Genomic DNA, 19,556 nt, shown 5'->3' on the forward strand with positions numbered 1-19,556 from the left:
CCAAATTACGAGCCTCCCCTCAGTTCAACACACACCACACCTCTAAACATCTCCACCAATATCACATCTATTGTCCCCCTATCATCATGACTAGCAGCGCTTCTCCCGACGTTATCCTACCCACCGTGCTCCAAAGAGGGACAAGTGACTATGAGAACTCCCGCGAGCGCTACTTCAACAAAGAGGAAACTGATAGGTTTCCAATTGAGATCCACGCTGTCCAGTCAGTCGAGGATGTGTACAAGGCGCTCCAAAGGGCCCAAGAACTTGGTGTGGCCGTGGGTGTACGATCGGGAGGACACCTTCCATCGAAGCCATCACTGATCAACAACGGCATCCTGATCGACGTCAGTCACCTCAACAGGGAGATCAAGTACGATTCCCAGACCGGCCAGGTCTCCTTTGGCCCTGCCGTCCGCGTGTACGAGGCCTGGAAGTCCACCGACGCTCTAGGCCGGTTCTTCCCCTTTGGGCATGCTCCAGATGTGGCCCTGGGTGGTTTCTGCCTGGCCGGTGGCCAAGGTTTCTTCATGAGAGGATGGGGAGCTACTGTCACCGATTGGATAATCAAATTGGAGATTGTTGTTCCCGACGGCAGGGTCTTGATTGCAAGCAAGACAGAGAACTCAGATCTTTTCTGGGCCGCACGTGGCGCTGGGCAGGCCTTCTTTGGAGTTGTTACTCGGATCTGGAGCCGCACCATTCCAAAGAAGAAACACTATGGCCGTGCTTATACCTTCTCCGGTAAAGACAACTACGAGGCCTTCCTCTCTTTTGCTTTTGAACGAAACAACCAGATGCCCAAGTCCTTTACTGAGACAGCGGCATGTACCCTGCACCCCGAGCTCTTTGAACCCGATTCCCCCGATGAGAGTGTGCCTTCTACTTCACCTCTTCTGCTCCTTGTCAACATTTCAGCCTATGCAGACACTCTTTCAGAAGCAGAGAGCATGCTCAGCGTCTGGGATCAGGTGCCGGAAAATCTCAAAGGATGCCTGATTGAGTCCAAGCCTGTGGCCGAAGTCGATTGGGAAGAGTTCTTCAAGCTTCAACACCTCTTGAACCCACAGACTCCAGGTCAGAAATGGGGTATCAACAGCATTCTCAATGACCCAGCTATTCCTCGTGACAAGGTGCGTATTCAGGTCTCATAGATGTGAAATCGAGTTCTTACACAGCCGACTTGCAGCTCATTGAAGCCATCAAACCAGCCATGTGTAATCTACCAACACGATCATCATACGGATGCATCTACATGGCTGACACCCTGGACGTCGATGAGGCGGATGCGGTTCTTAGCATCCCTCAACAATATTATATCTCAACTTTTTCAGGATGGAAAGACGTATCACTCCAAACCAAAGTCCGACAAGTCATGCAACACTCATATAAGCAGGCTGAGTCTGTCGCCTGTGGAATGTACGTTGCTGACTTTGACCAGTCACCTGGTGCTCTTCACTCTTCCAGTGTAAGTGATGCGGTGTGCAGATTCACGAACCTAATGCTCACATGATTTTTCTTGTAGATCCCAGTGTGGTCAAAGTCTGCTTGTGCGAAATTCATGAGGATTAGGGAGAAATGGGATCCTAAAGGACTTTTTATCGGATACAAGGCTTTTGTTTTGACACCGAAAGAGGACACGAAACTGTGAAAGCAGGCTCAATGGAATAGCATCAAGCATTTGCCTGCGTATTTGTCTCATATGATACACATCTTAAAATGCTCTATCTTCTGGCGCATTTATCCCATTAAGGGCCGGGCTTGCATCAGGATAATACATTCGTAAAATACTCAGCCGTGTCTACTTGTGTTAAGTTTCTGGAAGTAAATATTAAACCACTGAAACAGCACAAAGGTAAAAGCTATATTAGAGAGGCAATAGGTTATACTACAAGGGGCCAACCTCTCGCAGATTCGTTATTGAACACAATGAAAAAAAGAGAAATTGGGGGAGCCACCCTGTATCGACAATTTGTCATCAAGGGTCGCTAATTTTACCCCGGATTTACAAGGCCCATACGACCCCACCCCCGCATTCTAACTACCCCACAACTAGCGCATGTAGCTCAGTTGTAAGGTAAGGGATCAAGTGATGGTGATGGTGACGGTGACGAATTGTATTAAGTAGTTGAGCGTGACCAGCTGGGCTCGGGGATTTTCTCAAGAGCATCTCATTAAACATCTGTTACGGCATTCACAATGGGTCTAGGAGTTCTTGAAAATACCGACGGTCACCATGTCCCTGGCACGGTCACTCTCGATCAGTCAGCTGCCGGTCCTTCCGAGACTCATGAGCGTCTGAAGCGAGGCTCGGGCAAGGAATCTCATATCGTTCTTGTTCCGCAGCCCGCCGATGATCCCAACGATCCATTGAATTGGTCCAACTCCAAGAAGATGGCTGTCTTTGCCATCATCTTACTTGGAACAGCCTTTGTCTGCGTGGTTCCTGTACGGTCGCCCCTTTTCAAGTCAGGCTTACATTTTCAGTTAACTAATGTTGCTTTGTAGGCACCCATGTTGAATGCAGGAATCGTCCAAGTTGCCACCGACCTTGATCGATCATTTTCCGATGTTGCCAAGCTGAACGGATACATGCTACTTGCCATCGGTGCTGTCTCTCCCTTTGCTTCAGCCTTTGCTCGAAAATACGGAAAGCGCCCTGTCTTTGTTCTCTCCTCCGTCATCGGCCTCGTCGGATGCCTCGTTGCCGAGTTCTCTAAGAATTACAACACGCTCGTCGCGGGAAGACTGCTCCAGGGGTTTGGTGCTTCTGCCTACGAGTCTCTTTGCACCTCTGTCGTGACCGACATCTACTTTGTGCACCAACGCGGTGTCTACGTTGCTCTGGTTATCTTCTTCCTAAGCAGTCTGAGCAACGGTGTGTCCGTCCTCGCCGGCCTCATTACAACCAGGCTCGGATGGCCTTACAACTTTCACATTCTCCTGCCGTTTGTGGCGCTACAGACCACCCTGGTCATTCTATTCGTCCCCGAGACCGCGTACAACCGATCGCCTGTTTTCAATATCGATCGAATCGGCTCCAACACAGACCTGGATGGAGCCGAAGAGAAGAGAGCTGATGCAGACCATGTTGAAATTGCCCAATGCAAGTCTAACCCTGGCTCTACAAGGAGCGACCTTCCACGGCCAAAGACATTCTACCAGGAGCTTGCTCTCTACAATGGGCGATTCACAGAGAAGTCGTTGATCTCCATGGTCCTGGCCAGTATTTTCATCGTTCTCAACCTCATCGCCTCGTACAACATTTTCGTGTCTGGGTTGATTATGGCGTGGTTTGTGGCCATGTCGGTTCTTGCCGGTGTCATGTTTGCGGCACCTCCATGGGGATTCAACGCTGCAGCGGTTGGCTACGTGTCAGCTGGGCCACTTGTCGGAGGTGCTCTCGCTACCATCTTTCTAGGCCTTGTTTCAGACCCTCTTATCAAGTTCATGACAAGACGCAACAAGGGTGTTTATGAGCCAGAGTTCAGACTTGTCCTTGCAAGTGTGGGTGCAGTCTTTTCTGTAGCTGGCCTGGTGGGATTTGGCCATGCAATCGAAGCTCAGTTGTCCATCTATGCCATTTCTACTATTTGGGGCATCACACTGTTTGGCATGAGCGTGGCTGCTAGCGTCACCATGACATATGCGCTTGACGCTCAGCCTGCACATGCCGTCGAAATGTTCATAATGAACATCACGTTCAAGAATTTTTTCTTCTACGGGTGAGTTAATCCATGGTTCCTTCTCTATCATATGCTGATCCTATGCAGTCTGACAAATTTCATTGTGGATTGGTATGTGGCAAGGGGTACAGCTGAACTCTTTGACACAATCGCTGGCATCACAGGATTCCTGATGCTTCTCACCGTTCCCATGTATGTGTACGGAAAGCGATATCGCCATCACTGGGGTCATCATAACTTGCTCGTCTTGTTGCATCTGGATGAGAGCCCAAACGCCAAGCATTGAGCTAGTGGGGAAATTGGCCATTGTAGATCTACAAGGCAGGCAAGATCGGGGAACAGACACGTGCCTCGGGCATGTAGGATAACCCTCATTTATATTGGTTTCATTCTCAGTTTGGCAGCAGATGTCTTCTGGTCACGACATTGCCTGTGATGAGGTGCCATGCGAGCTATCCTATCGAAGCCTGTTCTCTTCGCGTCATGCTCTACAAGATGGCTTGGTTTTAGGCCTTGAAAGTGAGATCGTGAACATGATCGTTAACATGAAGTGGAATGAAGTCCGTCGTCAAGTACCAGCCCGGCTTTCTCATGGAATCTGTGATGACTTGTCCGTTCACCGTCAAGTTGTAGAATGTGACATTGGAGATGGTCCGTTCAGCGTCGTATCCCGAGAATAGAGAGGTGATGCTTCCATGGCCGTTATAATTGAGGTTCCGAATGGCGACATTTCGGATCCCGCGACCCGGAGACGTGTTATACTTCTCATTGAACATGACACGGAAGTTGAGCAGCTGGCCGAGCCGGAAGTTCTCCACACGGACGTCCTCGATAAGGATATTCTCTAGTAGATTGCTATCCCCGGCGTTGAGCGCTATAGTTCCTTGATACAGCATCTGTTTCTCCCTGTGGTCGAGGATATCGACGTTGCGAATGGTGATGTCACTGGCCGTCTCTGGGTCGGCAGTGTTGCCATGGGTTCCGACGTTGATAGGGTGGGCAACATCTGCCCAAAGTGATGAATTCTGGATCGTGATATTCTTGACGTCGCCATACCATGCACCTCGATGGTTGTAAATGGCTACCGAGTCGTCGGCGCTTCTCACAAAGACGGAATCGATGAGGATATTCTGGCTGCAGAAGAGGTCGATGCCGTCGCCCCACTGGACAGAGCTGAAGGATCTCCAATTCTTGATGTCGACGTCTGTTGCCTCGAATGTCCGGGCCATGAAGTTGAGTCCGATGAGTCCTTCAATGACGACGTTCTGAGATCGAGTCACCAAAATGTTGCCAGAGCGCGGGTATGTCAATACACCATGGCCACGGACAGCGGCGTTGGTCGCATTCGTAAACTCGATGGCCTCAACGCTGACAACGCTGCCGCCGGCGATGTAGAGTGTCTTTCCAGAGGGGACTTGAATCTTGCCAGACACCGAGTGAAAGCCAGGGCCGTAATAGATGACATCAGGGTCATCCGGCGACGGCTCGTCTACGGGTGGTGGATTGGTGAAGATGTGCAGAACGTCAAAAATCTCGCCGTTGATCTGCAGAACGACGTCGCGCGGTCGGTCGAGAGTGAACCTGACGCTCCGACCCGACTTCTGGGCCTTAATGCCGTACGAGTCAGGACGGACCCTAACTTCCTGTGGACGCTCCTTGGACCATGTTGCTGCGATTTCCACGGTACCGTTGAAGTCAAAGTAGACCATTGATGACTGGTACAAGGATCGTGACCCGGAGGTTGCGTTGATCTCAGTAAGAGTCGGGCGGTAAACAGCCACGTCCTTCCATTTCCCACCAGGCGTGCGCACCTTCACTTCGAAGGCCGTGGAGTTTTCGACGCCAGAGGGGATTGGATAAGTGATGATGTTGTTTGCAATCTCTTTGGCGGCCTGGACGGACGAGACTGCAAGGAGCTCAACAAGGAGCCAGAAGACGAGCGAAGTGAACATGTGCGATGTATATCTTGCGGGGTTGTCAGGGAATGATCGAGGTGGAGCTAATCTCTGCTTGCTTGACCGATTGGCTCTTCTGACAGTGACCGTACTTATAAGTAAAGCCCTCCCGCCACAGCCTCGGGCTTTGAGGTGAGCACCCTGAAACGGGCTTTCATGCCGAGTATTTTCCCGGTGTCATCATTTCAGACCATCCTTTTCGGGCGGGCATTGTCCCGAGGCCGTTACAGTAACCACCGAAGAAGCTACATGTACAGGGTCTCATCTGGCAATTACCCCCTGCCTGAATATGTGCCCCTGCTGGTCATAGGGCCGTCTTCCCCGCAGGAAGACGCCGACACTTAGGCCGAATGCCTCAGAAGATTCCCAAGCCGTCAAGCGTCTCCCAAGTCAAGCCGATTCAGGCAGGTCAGGACAGGCACATAAGAACAGCTGCCGACACAGTCGAGCGGTTTGTTTATTTGACAGACTCGACAATCATTCATTAACCAGACCTCGCCCCAAGGGGTGCATCTGACAAAATGAAGTTGGTAAAATCGAGTCTTCAGGCAAGTTTCAGGACAAAGCCCATTCCGATATGGACGACTGGCTGACTGGTGATCAAACTACAGTTCGCACTGGCTTTGTGTTCCTTGATGCAATACTCGGCTGCCAGAGTCACTCAGCTGCCTTTTCTGAACGGTACAGTTTTCTCCCCTGCAAGGCAATCAATGACTGACACGACCACGGCTAGGCCCTGTTGTTCCCATGACGCCGAAAGGCGCCATGACTGGCCTCGGACAATTCAGCCATCCTGGCATGTGGCATTCTCACCAGGACCTGGAACTTATGCGCACAATGGTCGAAAAAGGGGAAGAACCCTGGATCAGCGGCTTCAAGGCTCTCCAAGCAGACTCGTACTCATCCACCGACTACGTGATGCAAGGCCCCAAAGCCATCATTTCGCGAGGAAGCCCGAGCAACTTTAGCACCTTCACGGCCGACACCCGAGCTGCATACCAGCACGCCATTCTTTGGTACATCACCCGCGAGAATGGCCACTGGAAGAAGTCTACTGAGATCCTAGATGCCTGGGGAACAAATCTGACCAACATCATCGGCCTCGACACAAGCCTCCTGGTTGGGATTGAAGGTGATATCTTTGTAAATGCCGCTGAGATCATGCGTTGGGAGGGCAACTGGACAGAAGCCGGAGCTGCCTGGCAGGGCGGGACAGGGTTTTCTAATCAGTTGTATTGGCTTTTTGCTCGCCAGTCAATCATCATTGGACACGCCAACTACGGCATGGCCTCGATCAAAGCCCTTCTTAGCTTCTCTATCTACCTCGAAGACGTCAACATGTTCAACTATGCTCTGAATGCATACCTGAACGATCTTTGCGCAGGCCTTCCCGGAAACTTTGATCGAAGAACAGGTCAGTCCTCCGAAGCAGGTCGGGATCAGTCTCACGCGCAGTCAGGCCTAGGATGGGCCGCTCTGGCAGCAGAGACCCTCGAAAACCAGGGGGTCAACGTCTGGGATGAGATGGGGGGTGTTTTCCTCAAGGCATCGGAGCATCTTGCCAAGTACAACCTCAACGAGTCGGTCGATTATGACCCCAAATTCTCCAGGTGCCTGGCTGTTTTGGTGGATGGACCGTGGGATACCATTTCGGAGCGTAACCGAGGCATCACGGGTCGCTCGCCAGGCGTCTGGGACTTGATCTATTACAAGTTTGTCGTCGAAAAGGGCAAGAAGGCTCCCTGGACGGTCAAGGCAAAGGAGCAGTATGACTCGCAGGGTGGTCAAAATTCTAGTGGATATACAGTTATGGGATGGGGGGATTTGATCTGGGCGAAGAAGAGGGGAAAGAGAAGAGGTATTTGGGGATGACGATTTTAGTACATCCAGGATGGTGATAAAATAGCCTTCTATAAGTAGCATATGTATTAATTACTCAAAACTATTCTGAAAAAAATCTCTTGACCATGTAGACAAGCGGCACTGGAAGAAAATCTCCTGTTGCAGGGTCCTTCCAGTTATACCCTTGATCAACCCTCTCAACAACCTCGTATCCCTGACGCATGTACCATTCTTCGATCGCACGCACCTCTAAGCCACTAGAACTGTAATAAGTTTTGTTAAAATTGTTATCGCCGAGCTGGAAATGCTTCTGAACCGTGTCTAAGCCGACGACGTCGCGGTTGAAGGGAGGGAGCCTTGCGAGTCTCTCGGTTTCGGCCATGGCACTACGCCCGAGGCCAGCACTCTGGAGTGCCCTGCAATGGTCAGTGGCTTGTCTGAGTCGATCATTGAAGATTAGTACCATGAAATGTAGAGCGACATGATCCATATGGTAGAGGGTGGAAGTTGAAATCGCTCGTTTTGTTGAGGAAGCAATTCGAGTGCGATGTGGCCTACGGGAAGAAAACGACGATTTGTTGGTTCCCGAGGAGTGTTAAATACTGTACCCGCTGTATCTGAGAGCTCCTTAGCTTCCTGAGACTTGTCAGATGTCTTGATTTCCCATGAATCGCTGGTGTCTCGGTTCTCACATCTGAGTACTGGTTGATATGTGTTGCCAGTAACTCTTCTCTCCCCTCAAGATCATCGGCCAATATCTGCTGCGTGTCAGCCTACTGGCTCAACTGAAGCGCAAGATGAGAGTGGACAAGAACGCACGATCCAGTAGAGAAACTTCTGGCTCTTGAGCATCTTGTTCCTCCACTCCTCCACCTCTTCATATCGCCAGCCGCAGGCGACCCGTTGGTCGTACATGCGCTTGAAATGTGCCTCATTCGAAGGGTCCCATGGTATAAGTGCAGTCTTTGCGTGAGCAGCCATGATGTCGGTAGTTAGTCCAGCTGTTTCGATAACAATTGTAGAGAAGATGTCTAGAGGTAGGTTTGGTCAAGGAAGAGAGAGAATGAACTCGCTTAACACACTTATTTGAAGCGCAGGATGCGTGCTATTTAAGAGTCATGAAGGAACAGATGGTAAGCCTGTCAGCTCCTTTCGTCTGACTTGGTAAGTATGATAAGCGTCCCATCCCGATAGGGAAAAACCAGCAGCCAACTTATTGGGCCGCGAATACGGCGGCATGTTCATGAAAGCGTGTGGGGACCGGTACAAGGGAGAGTCAACAGGGCGAATTTAACAAGGCACCGATTATCAAGCACACATTTGAGGCTAGAGCCTGTGTGTAGAGATGGTGAAAAAAGAAGAAAAGTCTACCTTAACACATTACGAAAATTAGTAGTAAGGCAGGAATCAAAATCGTCTTATCTCACAACATGCCTCATAGCCGCTTAACCCCTGACGCTCACCTCAGCCTGTGCCGCCGCGGTCATGCAGCTCGGTATTTGATGCCTGTAAGCAGTAGCCAAGGTATTGCCACGTGAAATTTAGTCTAAAATTGAAATGCACTCTTGCTTGGTGTTGACCTGTCGGGGCTCGGGTTCGCCTTGCCAACCTGGATCATGTCAATCACATGCTGCCAGACATCCTTTCTGCTGTGATTATCCTCGTTTGCTCATATTCGGAGTAAGAACAAAGAGCAAGTGAATGTATTGTGTCACTCATAGTCCGCTGTGTAACCGTAAGCGCTACGTCCGGCAATGTCAAACGACTGCGTCAAACAGCTGTGAGCGAGAGCTACCTTTGACTCTTGACACAATTTTTTACGCCTGGCAGAATCGCGTGTCTTTCTCTGTCAACAAGTCAATGTTAAAGGCAACTACTCTCGGTCATCTCGACAGGAAACATTAAATTCATAGCTGACTTCCAGGCTCTTTGCCCATCGGACCTCCACGTTCTGTTATCCTTCGTTTTGACGCTCGTCTGAACGTACTCCAATCTCGACTGCTATACTCATTCCAGCTCTACTGGAACTTTCGATCAAAATCCTCGAAGCTGAACCCAATTCTTGGACCCGATCCTTACTTCGATCTTCTGGCTCAGTTAACCCGTCAAGGGCCGGGCTTCACCATGGCCGCTCCCTCCCACAAGAAAATGATATCACGCACACCCCATTTGCTGGTCAAAGTTGCACAGCGTTTCTTACCGAATTGAACAAGCTGAACGATCAAAGTCCACAGTGAAACTTGATGACATTAACTTTGCCAGAAAACCGGCGCTGGGAAGATCATTTAATAGAACCAAGGAGCCATCAACCACGTCCATTGCCTAGCTGTCCGCTGACCAACCACAGACTTACCACAGATCGACCCAACCGACAATCCCAGTGCTTAGCCAGCTATACCAGTAGGAGACCCTCTTCGATACTCACTTCCTACGCTCTGGAGGTTCCAGTCTTGGGCGCCATAGAGATGCAAAGAGAAAACCGCTGAAGAGCATATCTACAGTAGCTACATTTCCACCAAACTCCAAAGGCCTCTTGACACATCCATCTGCTCAATGCCCCCAAAGATCCCCAGAGCGAGCTCTATGAGGGTAACTGCCCATGCCATGAGACCATGGGTTGCTTGTACTCTGATGGTTATCGTGAGAGCAATGGCCCGGGAAAGTGATGACCAGCAATTTTGCCATTTCTCGTTTGAATGGCACCTTCTAGACACGAATACACCTTTACAAATCATCTTTTTCTCGGAGTCCCAGCATCTGATGAGATTTTCTGCTCTTCATAGTTTTATCCCCGCCTGAATTACTACTGTTTACTGTGTCATTGGGAGGTGGAGGAAAGCATCTGGCACTGCCCAGCACTGTCCAGCACTGCTCTTCTCTACGTTATCTGACCGACTCGGTTTTGAGCGCAGAGAGTGAGTCCTCGCTTCTTTGTTTTCCGCCTTCGCGTTTGTTTACCCTTCATCTCTGACCTTGATCGGGTCCGATCTCGATCGTCGCGTTCGCGCCACTCCTCCCAAAACGTGTGATTCAAAGCCCAACGCCAACTCCGATCTCCTCTCCCCGATCCTTCCTCCATTACTGTCGATCCCGATCTTCTCCGTCGCGGGCCGCCCGCCCTATCAAGAATGGACATTCCGAATATTGCCTTCGAAGGGATTCGCGAATGGGCAAGCAGCGACAGCCCACCTGGCCCCAGAAACGTCAGCTTTGCCCACCTCAAGGTCTCCCGTCACTGCATGTCCGATAAGAACGTCTGGCAAGTCATCATCGCCGGCCTCTGGGATGCGGAATGGGGCGTCTGTGTCGGGTCGTCCTTGGATGCTGGCACCGCCTATCTTGCTCATGCCCAACTCGCAGATGATCATCAGGGTGACGAGGGTCCTATTTTCGAGTTCCTATGCTATTACGGATGGCGGGAATCGCTTGAAGACTACCGAGTAGCCGATGGCGCTGGGCTTAAGTGTTGGAATATGGATATGGCGCCTACTGACTCTCTTTGCGTCGCCTTCGTCATCGATCCCCAAATGTCAGCAGAATGTGCTTTAGGTTTGATCGCAACCGTCCATTGGGCAGCCGATGTGTCGCCCCAATACATGATCCGGGTCCTGACCATCTCTCCTGAGGATGCGCCAAGAGCTCTACGGAAGCTACTGTATGCCTACGGCTTGGACAGTCCCTACCCCATCTCGCTTAACCCCCCCGACAGCGTTGCCTCGAAGCGAAGAGAAGTTCAGAAGATCATCCAAGCCAGCCAGAAGGATTTTGTCCAGGAACTTCAGAAAGAATCCCGAGGCGACCTTACGAGACAGGCAGTTATCTCTTGGCACAATCTCCCACACTTCGATCTCGACGAAGACCGCCATATTTCCCGCATAGCAGAGCGAGACGTATACGAGCAAGACCGCGTCTTTCTGGTGACAAATCTCACAATGATGAGTCAAGGGGATGTGGAAGACCGGTTCTCTGGCCTCATCAACGATTACCGGAACTCTGCCACAGCAAGGCTGGACGGCTGCGTCATTCGTTTCGTCCCTCACACGTCCCGGCCCCCCTTTCCTCTAGATGGGTTCGACAACTTGCACATTTTCCTCAGCTCCCACCGAGAGCAAGTCATTCACGACGCCGTCACAGGTCAACTCACACGCGTCAACCTACCCGTTTGTCAGGAGGAACGCTTACAGCAAGTGGCCTGGGCCTTCCGCACTCGCAATGTCCCTGCTAGCATCGCCATCTACACTGAGGCTTCCAGCCTGGACGAGTTCGTCTCGTCAGGAAGTCATTATCGTCGTCTCAAAGTTTGCAATGAGCAGGCTGGTGGTTTCGTCGCTGGGGTGGTCCTGGGCTTTGCCCACTGGGGCTTGGACGGGCCAAGTATCATCTCCTGTTTCTTCGAATCGAACCTTGAAAGGTCAGCACACATCAACAGATGGAGTCATCTCCATATACAGGGCATACTTGGTGATAAGGGGACATCAGTCGGCTTGGTCGGCAAGCACTCAGTCATCTTTAACCAGGTCCTGCAGGTCCTTGGCTTCGACCATCGCCTCGCGCTCCTCGTCGCGCTACCTTCCGAGAGCGCCGTTGTCCGTCAAGTCAAGGTGCAACTCGCAGCTCTGTTATCAGCAGGGATTAAACGACTGTTCATTTTCCATGATGACGTTTTGGAAAAGGATCTCGTCTCGCATTGTCAAGGCTGGAGCAAACCACTTGCTCGTACAGGATCTTTGTGGTTAGCCCTTGGGCTCTGGAAAGGACTCGCCACGGCATACGATGACTTTTCGACGCCCCGAACTTTGCGAGAGGCAGAAGATGGCATGTTAACGCTTGTCGACAGCGGGGTTTCCTTTAATCTCGTCACATGCCAGCAGATCAACAAGACCATAACGACACTATGCAACCTCATCATGGAACAAGAGATCCCCATGCTACCAGTCAGAAGTTTTAGAGAGGTCCAAGAACTGCGTCCTGTGGAAGTCCTTGAGCTACAGAAGCATCTACTACACGCCTATATCTTCCAACTCACCCAGCAGTTTGATGGCCTAAATGGTCCCATGTTTGTTGACCTGTCAACACGGGTGAATATCGATCAGGAATTCGGAATCCCTCATTGGACAAAGTCAACACTGGACTTTGATCGCATCAAGAAGTCCGATTTAACAGGCAGAGGTTCGATCTTCGGAATCTACCATGGCATGGAACGGTCAGAGGGTTCGGGTCAGGTTCGCCTCTCTGACTGGACATGGATTTCAACTTCCGTGGTTGCTGATTAGGAATCAAAGCACAGTGGAGGAACAAGATCAATGAACTTTCTGTGCACCATTGTACCAGACTGCCCGAACCCTGAGGAGGGGCTGGTTGAGAGGAACACAGATGGTGGAGAAGATATGCTGACCATGCAAGTGGGCTACCCCCCACGCGATGAAGGTGAGATGTAAATCGATGTGACTGGTTACGTACTTGGGTTAAATTTTTTCGAGTGTCAAGGGGAAATTGTATCGAGTTCAAGGAAATTACGGTCAAAGTTTCACAAAGCTGTGTCAAGATGGATGGGTCATGTTTGATGAAAGGCAAAGGGTCTCTAGGGGTAATCCATCGGATACAGGCTTGTCGCCTGTTCGTACAACTCGTTGTTTCTGTGTGAAATTCCCCAACAAGGGTAGGACCTCCCGCAATAAAGTTGGATTTCCCAGCGTGATCCGTACATATCCTTTAAAGTCACCTGCATCGCCTTCGCCAAAACAGTGTCCTCCTGGAACCAAGCAAATACCCTCTTCCTCCTTCAACTTCATGCAGAACTCTGCGTCATCGACTGGCTCACCATCAGAGTTGAGCATCCTGATGAATGCCATTCCCGAACCTTGTGGCTTAACCCAGCGAACCCGCGTCTTGTTTCGATTGACAAAGTCTTCCAGAAGCAGGACGCTCTCTCGGCATAGAGAAAGATTGCGTTCCATCACCTTGGGCATCACAGTCGGGTTCAGGGCGAACGAGGCGACACTATCGTATGCCAGGAATAGCAAAGGCTTTAGATAGTGAGCCAGTAGCAACGCTGTGCTCGTAGCCGAGAGTCACCAGTGAGGGTGGCTTGGGACTGTTGAAGACCAGGGGATTGAAAACCTCGTCACTGAAAACAAAGATGCTGCGGCTACTGGCAACTTTGATCACCTTGGAAAGAAAGTCTTTCTTCAAAACGGCACCAGTCGGGTTTTTTGGGGTACTAGATACTATTAGCTTGCCACGGTGAGATAAGCCGCCGTGTTTCAACACTTACTTGAGTATAATCGCCTTGGTCTTAGGTCTCATCAATGCTGGGTAGCCATTTATTCTCCTCATCCATCTTCCACGAGCCAACATCCACACCGTTAAACTGTGGTACAGGGTATAGCTGGCCATATGTGGGATACTGGCAAATCACATGGTCGCCTTGCTGGCCAGAGGGGATGCCGCCGGCGGACTCGCGACGATTGCGGGGACGGGACGACGGAGTCGACGTCTGGTGAAGCTTCTGTTGGTGACGCAGCAGCATATCGCGACGGGCGAAGCGTCGATTGCATTCCGGACACTCGAAGGGTTTCTCCTTGGTGTGGGAGCGCTCGTGTCGCTCGAGATGTTCCAATCGGGCGAAAGACCGCTGGCAGGTGCCGCAAACGTGCGGGCGAGGCTTATCCGTCTTGGGAGGAGGGAAATTAGCTGACACCTTAGTGTCAGCAATGATCATGGACGCTGGAATGGAGAATCAGCAGGCCAGGCGGGTGGCTAAGGACATGAGGGGCAGTGCCGGCGAAGGCAGGATTGCTCACCAGAGTCATCGTCGGTGGAGGGCACGCTAAGGACGGCTGCGTTGGACGAAGGGGGATTGGACATGGTGATTGAAGAGCGCGAGTCCCTGACGCTAGAGTCGTTTAATCACCATGGCAAGGGTTGAAAACTCGCGGGGGTTCGCTCGGGAGTCGGCAGGGTGGAAGCGGCGCGTCGTCCTCGGGTGGCGATGAGGACAGCGAGTAAGTTGGCGGGGAGAATAACGAGCTTACATGTCGATAGGCGTAAGGATAGCGTGGGTGAACGAGCAACAAACAGCATCGACCAAAGCCTATCTTTAAATAGAGCGCGACGGCGCTGAGTTTGCGAAATGCTCTTACTATCGATAGTTGTGGGTATTTGTGGTATGTTCGGGCTGCTCCAAGAGACGAGTGTTACGACCCTCGCCACCACCGTATCTAGGGGCCAGGCGGTGGGATATGGCAGAATGACAGGCTCACAATTCCGTCCTATTAGAAGCAACCACATTCCGTGCCAACCAATAATATTATTCGCAATATGCAAGTCGAACGAGGACTATTCGACTCACGAAAACACGAAGTATATTTCCTATTTCGAGATAGCTCTCTAGCTTTTAATACAATTTTATTACTTAAGAATACTTCTTAATATTATTAGATATAATATAAAATCCTACGCTTAGTATACTATGCCCCCGTTATAATAAGGGTAGGGAATCTATTTATTAATATAGATAAAATATAGATATAGATAGATATAGATCTATATCTACCTATCTACTAGGGTGCCTTATGGGTTATCTATTTATTTATCTTACTATTAGATATAGGCGAAATGTTATATAAGAATATAGGGGTTAGGGTTTACGTGGTAGTTTAGAGGATAAAAGTTATTTAAACTTCCCAAAAATAACATATATAATAAAGCGAGAAAAACTCAAGCAAAGGAACCTAGTCCTATATTTTTCACCACCTTATAGCATAAGTTATTATAGTTTAAAATAATTATTAGATTAAAGCTTAATAAAAGGGGCCCTATAGGGACACGCCTAGGCGCGCTTTTACTTATATACGCATAGGTATATAGATTATATTAGCCCTTAATTTAGCTAAACCCTATAGTTAGAATTTTTAGGAGTTTTATTTATTACTATTACTACTAAATATAACTATAATCTCAAAGAGTAGGCTTCCGCTATGGCCTAAGTAATATTTCCTAATAATATATTCCTACTAGAGGGTATATATAATTAATAAGAGGCTTTACTTATAGCTATTAATAAATAAGTAATACCTAGAGGATATATATTTATAACTAAGAGATCTTTGCGATTAATTAATAATAAGTAAGTTATTATATATATATATATAATTAATAGTATTATTTACTTAGCGCCTTAAAAGATTACTAATATAAGACTATTATATAAAGAATTAATTATTAGTTCTTAATTATTATAAAGGAATCCCTAGATAAGGCGACTTAGTCTTTAAGGTATTATTTAAATAGTTAATTTTCCTTATATAACTATAAGCTAAGCTAATATAAATTAACTTATTTAATTTATTAATCGCTCTTTAATATAAATAAGTTAATAATTAATTACCTTAAAAATACCGGGGTAATACTAAAAGATACTAAGACTTATATTTATTAGAACTTAAATATTATTATAACTTAGTAAGATATTTATAATTTATTATAAATAGTAAATAAGAGCTATATAAAGGATAAAGTATTATATATATCTTTACTAATTAGCTAGATAAGGAAGGGTTTTAGAGCTAAATATAGCTTAATTTAAATAACTAAGTTATAGCTATATTATTTATTTACTTAGAGTTATTAATATACTTCTAGGCTTATCTAGACTTATTTTTTCTTAATTATATATATAAGATAAATAAATATAAGATATTATTACTTAATATAATTAGTATTAATACCTATTAGCGATTATTTTATATTACCTTTATATTTATTAATAGTAAGACTAAGTAGGATTACTTATAGGCCTTAGATTAACTTAGGTCCCTATATAAACTTTATAATATAAGGCTTTTATTTATTATCTTAATAGATTATAATAAGGCTTATATAAATACTATAGAGATTTATTTTGTATTTTTAATTTCTCTCTTATACCTATAGTATATAAATAAAGTAATCCTTTATTATTATTAATTAATATTTATATACTATTAATAAGGATTAAAAGCTTATTAATAAGGCCTAAGTAATTAAAGTAAGTTTTTTAATTATTAGTACTTAATTATAAAGTTACTAAATAAAGAAGCTTTTACTTAGTATATATAAGAGCTTAAAAGGTATTATTTATTATAATACCTTAAAGAGGTTAGCTATATTAAGACTAATTAGCTTAATCTATAGAAAAAAAAGCTAATAAAGGCTTAGGTTAATTAATATCTTTATTTTAGTAATATAATTACCTCGCGGGTTAAAGGTATTTATAGGCTCCTTAAGAGCTACCTTAAGAAATTTATATTAAAGTTCTTTAAGGCTTAAAGGGCTATAAAGTATATACTTCTTAATTAATTAGCTAAATTATAATCTAAATAAGTAAGCTAATAAATAAGAATATTAATTAAGCTCTTTAGATTATTATATAATACTATATATAGCTAGGTATTTTATAAAGCTTTATATAAAGTTAAAGAATAGTAGAAACTACTTTTAAAAGAAAACCTACTTAGTTATATTAATATATTCTTTTAATCTTATAGCCTCCCTTGCGCCTATATTCTTAAGGCTCTATAAGAATAAGGTTAAGCCCTTTACTTAGAGTATTTTTATATATATTAATACCTTAATTACTATAGTATTTATTAATTATTATTAGAGCCTTAGTATTAATCTAATTAAATAGTTATTAATTTAATTACTAGTAGATTATAATTAAGTACTTAGAGAGAGCTAAGTATATTCGAGGTAGTTTAGGCATTAATATAGCTAAAGGTATAACTTAAATATAATAGATACTACTAAGTAGGTTATAAAATAACTTTAAAGGCATACCCTTAATAATATAAGGAGCTTTTATAGTTATTAGTATTATCGGCGCAGGTAAGGGCAATGCTAGTAGTATTATTAGGGCAGTCATAGCTAGCGCCGGCGGTATCTTTATTAGCATTATTATTATAGGCAGGGGAAGCGCTAGGAGCACCGTCGTTAAGATCATCCGGGCAGGCAGGGCCAGGCAGGTATGGTACTAGCTGCCTTATTATTAGTATCGAGCCGGCAGTATCATCGACACAGGTAGGGACAGCGCCGGCAGTATTATTGCTAATAGCATTAGCAATGCCGATACTGACATATAATAACCCGCAGGCTATCTATCGGAGATATATTACTGCTTAAGATACTTAGTATAAGGCATAGCCTTATAGTAGTATTAAAACTAATTAGTAATATTAAAGAGCGCTAGGTTTACCTTTATAGTATAGCAAAGTAAGCTACTAATAGTATCTTAACTAGAAGTAAATAGGCAAATACTATACGACGCGAACTAGATCTAGAGATTAGACTAAGGAGGAGATAATAGTATACCTAGATTAGAGTAAGGTAGAAAATAATTAGGTTAAGGCTTAGGTAGCTACGGAGATAGAAAATAACCCTTTTCCTAGTAAAAGAGGTATATACGAGATTTAGGAGGCAGTAGTAGTAGATAGTAAGGCTTAATAGGCCTTTTATTTAGGTAAATAATTAAGAATTTATCGCTATTCCAGATTATAGGGTTTTAAAAACTGCCTTAGAACTCGGAATTATAACTGTGCCGGGGGGGGGGGGCTAAATAGGTCTTAATATATATACCATCGATAGTATAAATATCCTCACGTGACTCATGCACTACCGGTAGTATAACTATTATCCGTTATATACGAGGCATTATGTGTATGCATCTATAGAAACAGTATCTAACGCAGTAATATAGTAGAATAGGCTAATAAATGTAATATTATGTTATTTTTGCTATTCCTATAGTTACTATATAAGTGACTACTAAGCCTGCTTAACCCTCTATATAAACTCAGCTATAATATTGTTAAATTAAGCCTTTAGGTTACTATAACTATTCTTAGAGATTTACTATTTCTTTCTCTTTCTAGTGATATATAGGGGTCGTGATTTCCTATTACTCTTATAAATATCAGTTAGGGGCGGGGTTCCCACCTCCGTACTATTCCTACTATAATTCGAGATCTCTTTCCGCAGCATCCTAGATATCCCGCATACCTCGTCGCCCTAAGAAAGGCTACCTTGCTATTTCTATCCCTATATTCTATTTAACCCGCTCGTTCTTAGCCCTATCCTAATTAAGATAACTTATCTTCTCCTCTATAATCTAGTCTCTAAAGCTATTTCTTACCTTGCAATAAGGCCTTATTCGCTTATAGTTAAGGCATTAATTATACTCTATTTTAGAGTAGCATATAGGTAGCCTATTAGCCTTCCTATATTATTAATTAGTCTTAATAGCTCCTTAATCTAATATAGTATATTAGGCCTTTTATGCTTTTTTATATTATTAGTAGATAGCATAGGGGTTATTAAGTTATAATGCGGGCACTATTATAATAATAGTTACTAGCCTAGTTACTAGCAGAGATAGTATATAAGTTATTATATATATTATTATATATATTATTATATATATTATAGTCTTAGATATTATAAAGTCTCCTAATAGGGATAATAGGGATAATAAGTAAGTTATAGAGCGAGTAGAAATATATATTATTATATATATTGTTATAGAGGTTTAGGTAAGAGCCTATAATAGCTCTTTATAATATAAGAGGTATACTTTAGACTTCCTAGTATAGCCTTATATATTATATCTTAAATACTTTAGTAATACCTTTGCTTATATTACTTTCTTAATAGTCTTAAATATATAAGGCTTATATTATATACTTATTAGTAATAGTATTAAATAAGCTACTAGATAATTAAACTGCTTATAAGGCTTAATAATAAGCTAGGAGGTTCCTAAGTATTAAAGATATTAATATAAATAGAAATAATATAATTAAAGGGGCTAACCTTATATTAGTAAAGCCTAGAGAGTATAAGTATAAAGTAGACCGATGGTCCTAGATAAGGCCCCTATATATATAGGAAGTTTATTTAATAGTCGTTTTTATTAAGCCTTAACCTTCTATAGGGCTTTATGCGAGATCTAACTATAGATATTACTATATAATACTCTAGATAGCTAAAGAGGCATATTAATATACTACTTAGCCTAGTTTACTTTAAGCTTAGTAAG

At 45.3% G+C, this 19,556-nt stretch overlaps 7 protein-coding genes across 7 annotated transcripts; 4 read left to right on the forward strand and 3 right to left on the reverse strand.

Annotated features, from left to right (window-relative positions):
* Positions 1–86: 86 nt before the first annotated feature.
* Positions 87–1,651, forward strand: NECHADRAFT_86149 (uncharacterized protein; the record flags this gene model as incomplete). Its single annotated transcript, XM_003047671.1, has 3 exons — positions 87–1,133; positions 1,190–1,468; positions 1,526–1,651. 3 exons carry the CDS (start codon positions 87–89, stop codon positions 1,649–1,651), a joined length of 1,452 nt encoding a protein of 483 aa, XP_003047717.1.
* Positions 1,652–2,199: 548 nt separating this feature from the next.
* Positions 2,200–3,972, forward strand: NECHADRAFT_50969 (uncharacterized protein; the record flags this gene model as incomplete). Its single annotated transcript, XM_003047672.1, has 3 exons — positions 2,200–2,448; positions 2,509–3,725; positions 3,774–3,972. 3 exons carry the CDS (start codon positions 2,200–2,202, stop codon positions 3,970–3,972), a joined length of 1,665 nt encoding a protein of 554 aa, XP_003047718.1.
* Positions 3,973–4,192: 220 nt separating this feature from the next.
* NECHADRAFT_86151 (uncharacterized protein) lies at positions 4,193–5,638 on the reverse strand (the record flags this gene model as incomplete). Its single annotated transcript, XM_003047835.1, has 1 exon — positions 4,193–5,638. One exon carries the CDS (start codon positions 5,636–5,638, stop codon positions 4,193–4,195), a length of 1,446 nt encoding a protein of 481 aa, XP_003047881.1.
* Positions 5,639–6,406: 768 nt separating this feature from the next.
* On the forward strand, positions 6,407–7,513 carry NECHADRAFT_51123 (uncharacterized protein; the record flags this gene model as incomplete). The annotated part of the gene is made up of 1 exon (XM_003047673.1): positions 6,407–7,513. The coding sequence occupies one exon, from the start codon at positions 6,407–6,409 to the stop codon at positions 7,511–7,513; it is 1,107 nt and encodes a 368-aa protein (XP_003047719.1).
* Positions 7,514–7,583: 70 nt separating this feature from the next.
* Positions 7,584–8,464, reverse strand: NECHADRAFT_86153 (uncharacterized protein; the record flags this gene model as incomplete). Its single annotated transcript, XM_003047836.1, has 3 exons — positions 7,584–7,899; positions 8,042–8,241; positions 8,303–8,464. 3 exons carry the CDS (start codon positions 8,462–8,464, stop codon positions 7,584–7,586), a joined length of 678 nt encoding a protein of 225 aa, XP_003047882.1.
* Positions 8,465–10,611: 2,147 nt separating this feature from the next.
* NECHADRAFT_86154 (uncharacterized protein) lies at positions 10,612–12,756 on the forward strand (the record flags this gene model as incomplete). Its single annotated transcript, XM_003047674.1, has 1 exon — positions 10,612–12,756. One exon carries the CDS (start codon positions 10,612–10,614, stop codon positions 12,754–12,756), a length of 2,145 nt encoding a protein of 714 aa, XP_003047720.1.
* A 315-nt stretch (positions 12,757–13,071) lies between these two features.
* NECHADRAFT_101970 (uncharacterized protein) lies at positions 13,072–14,650 on the reverse strand. Its single transcript, XM_003047837.1, has 3 exons — positions 14,287–14,650; positions 13,758–14,209; positions 13,072–13,703 (listed from the first exon to the last, which is right to left on the reverse strand). The coding sequence occupies exons 1-2, from the start codon at positions 14,348–14,350 to the stop codon at positions 13,779–13,781; spliced, it is 495 nt and encodes a 164-aa protein (XP_003047883.1). The 5' UTR covers positions 14,351–14,650; the 3' UTR covers positions 13,072–13,703; positions 13,758–13,778.
* Between the last annotated feature and the right edge of the window lie 4,906 nt (positions 14,651–19,556).

Source organism: Fusarium vanettenii (assembly GCF_000151355.1).
Source record: "Fusarium vanettenii 77-13-4 chromosome 10 genomic scaffold NECHAsca_14_chr10_3_0, whole genome shotgun sequence".
NCBI classification, from domain to species: domain Eukaryota; kingdom Fungi; phylum Ascomycota; class Sordariomycetes; order Hypocreales; family Nectriaceae; genus Fusarium; species Fusarium vanettenii.

Excerpts from the sequence above, each read along its gene's own strand:
- NECHADRAFT_101970 (XM_003047837.1), bottom strand. The coding sequence starts at position 14,350 with ATGTCCAATCCCCCTTCGTCCAACGCAGCCGTCCTTAGCGTGCCCTCC. Across the intron at positions 14,210-14,286 it reads CTCCACCGACGATGACTCTG|CGTCCATGATCATTGCTGAC; the intron begins GTGAGCAATCCT and ends TCTCCATTCCAG.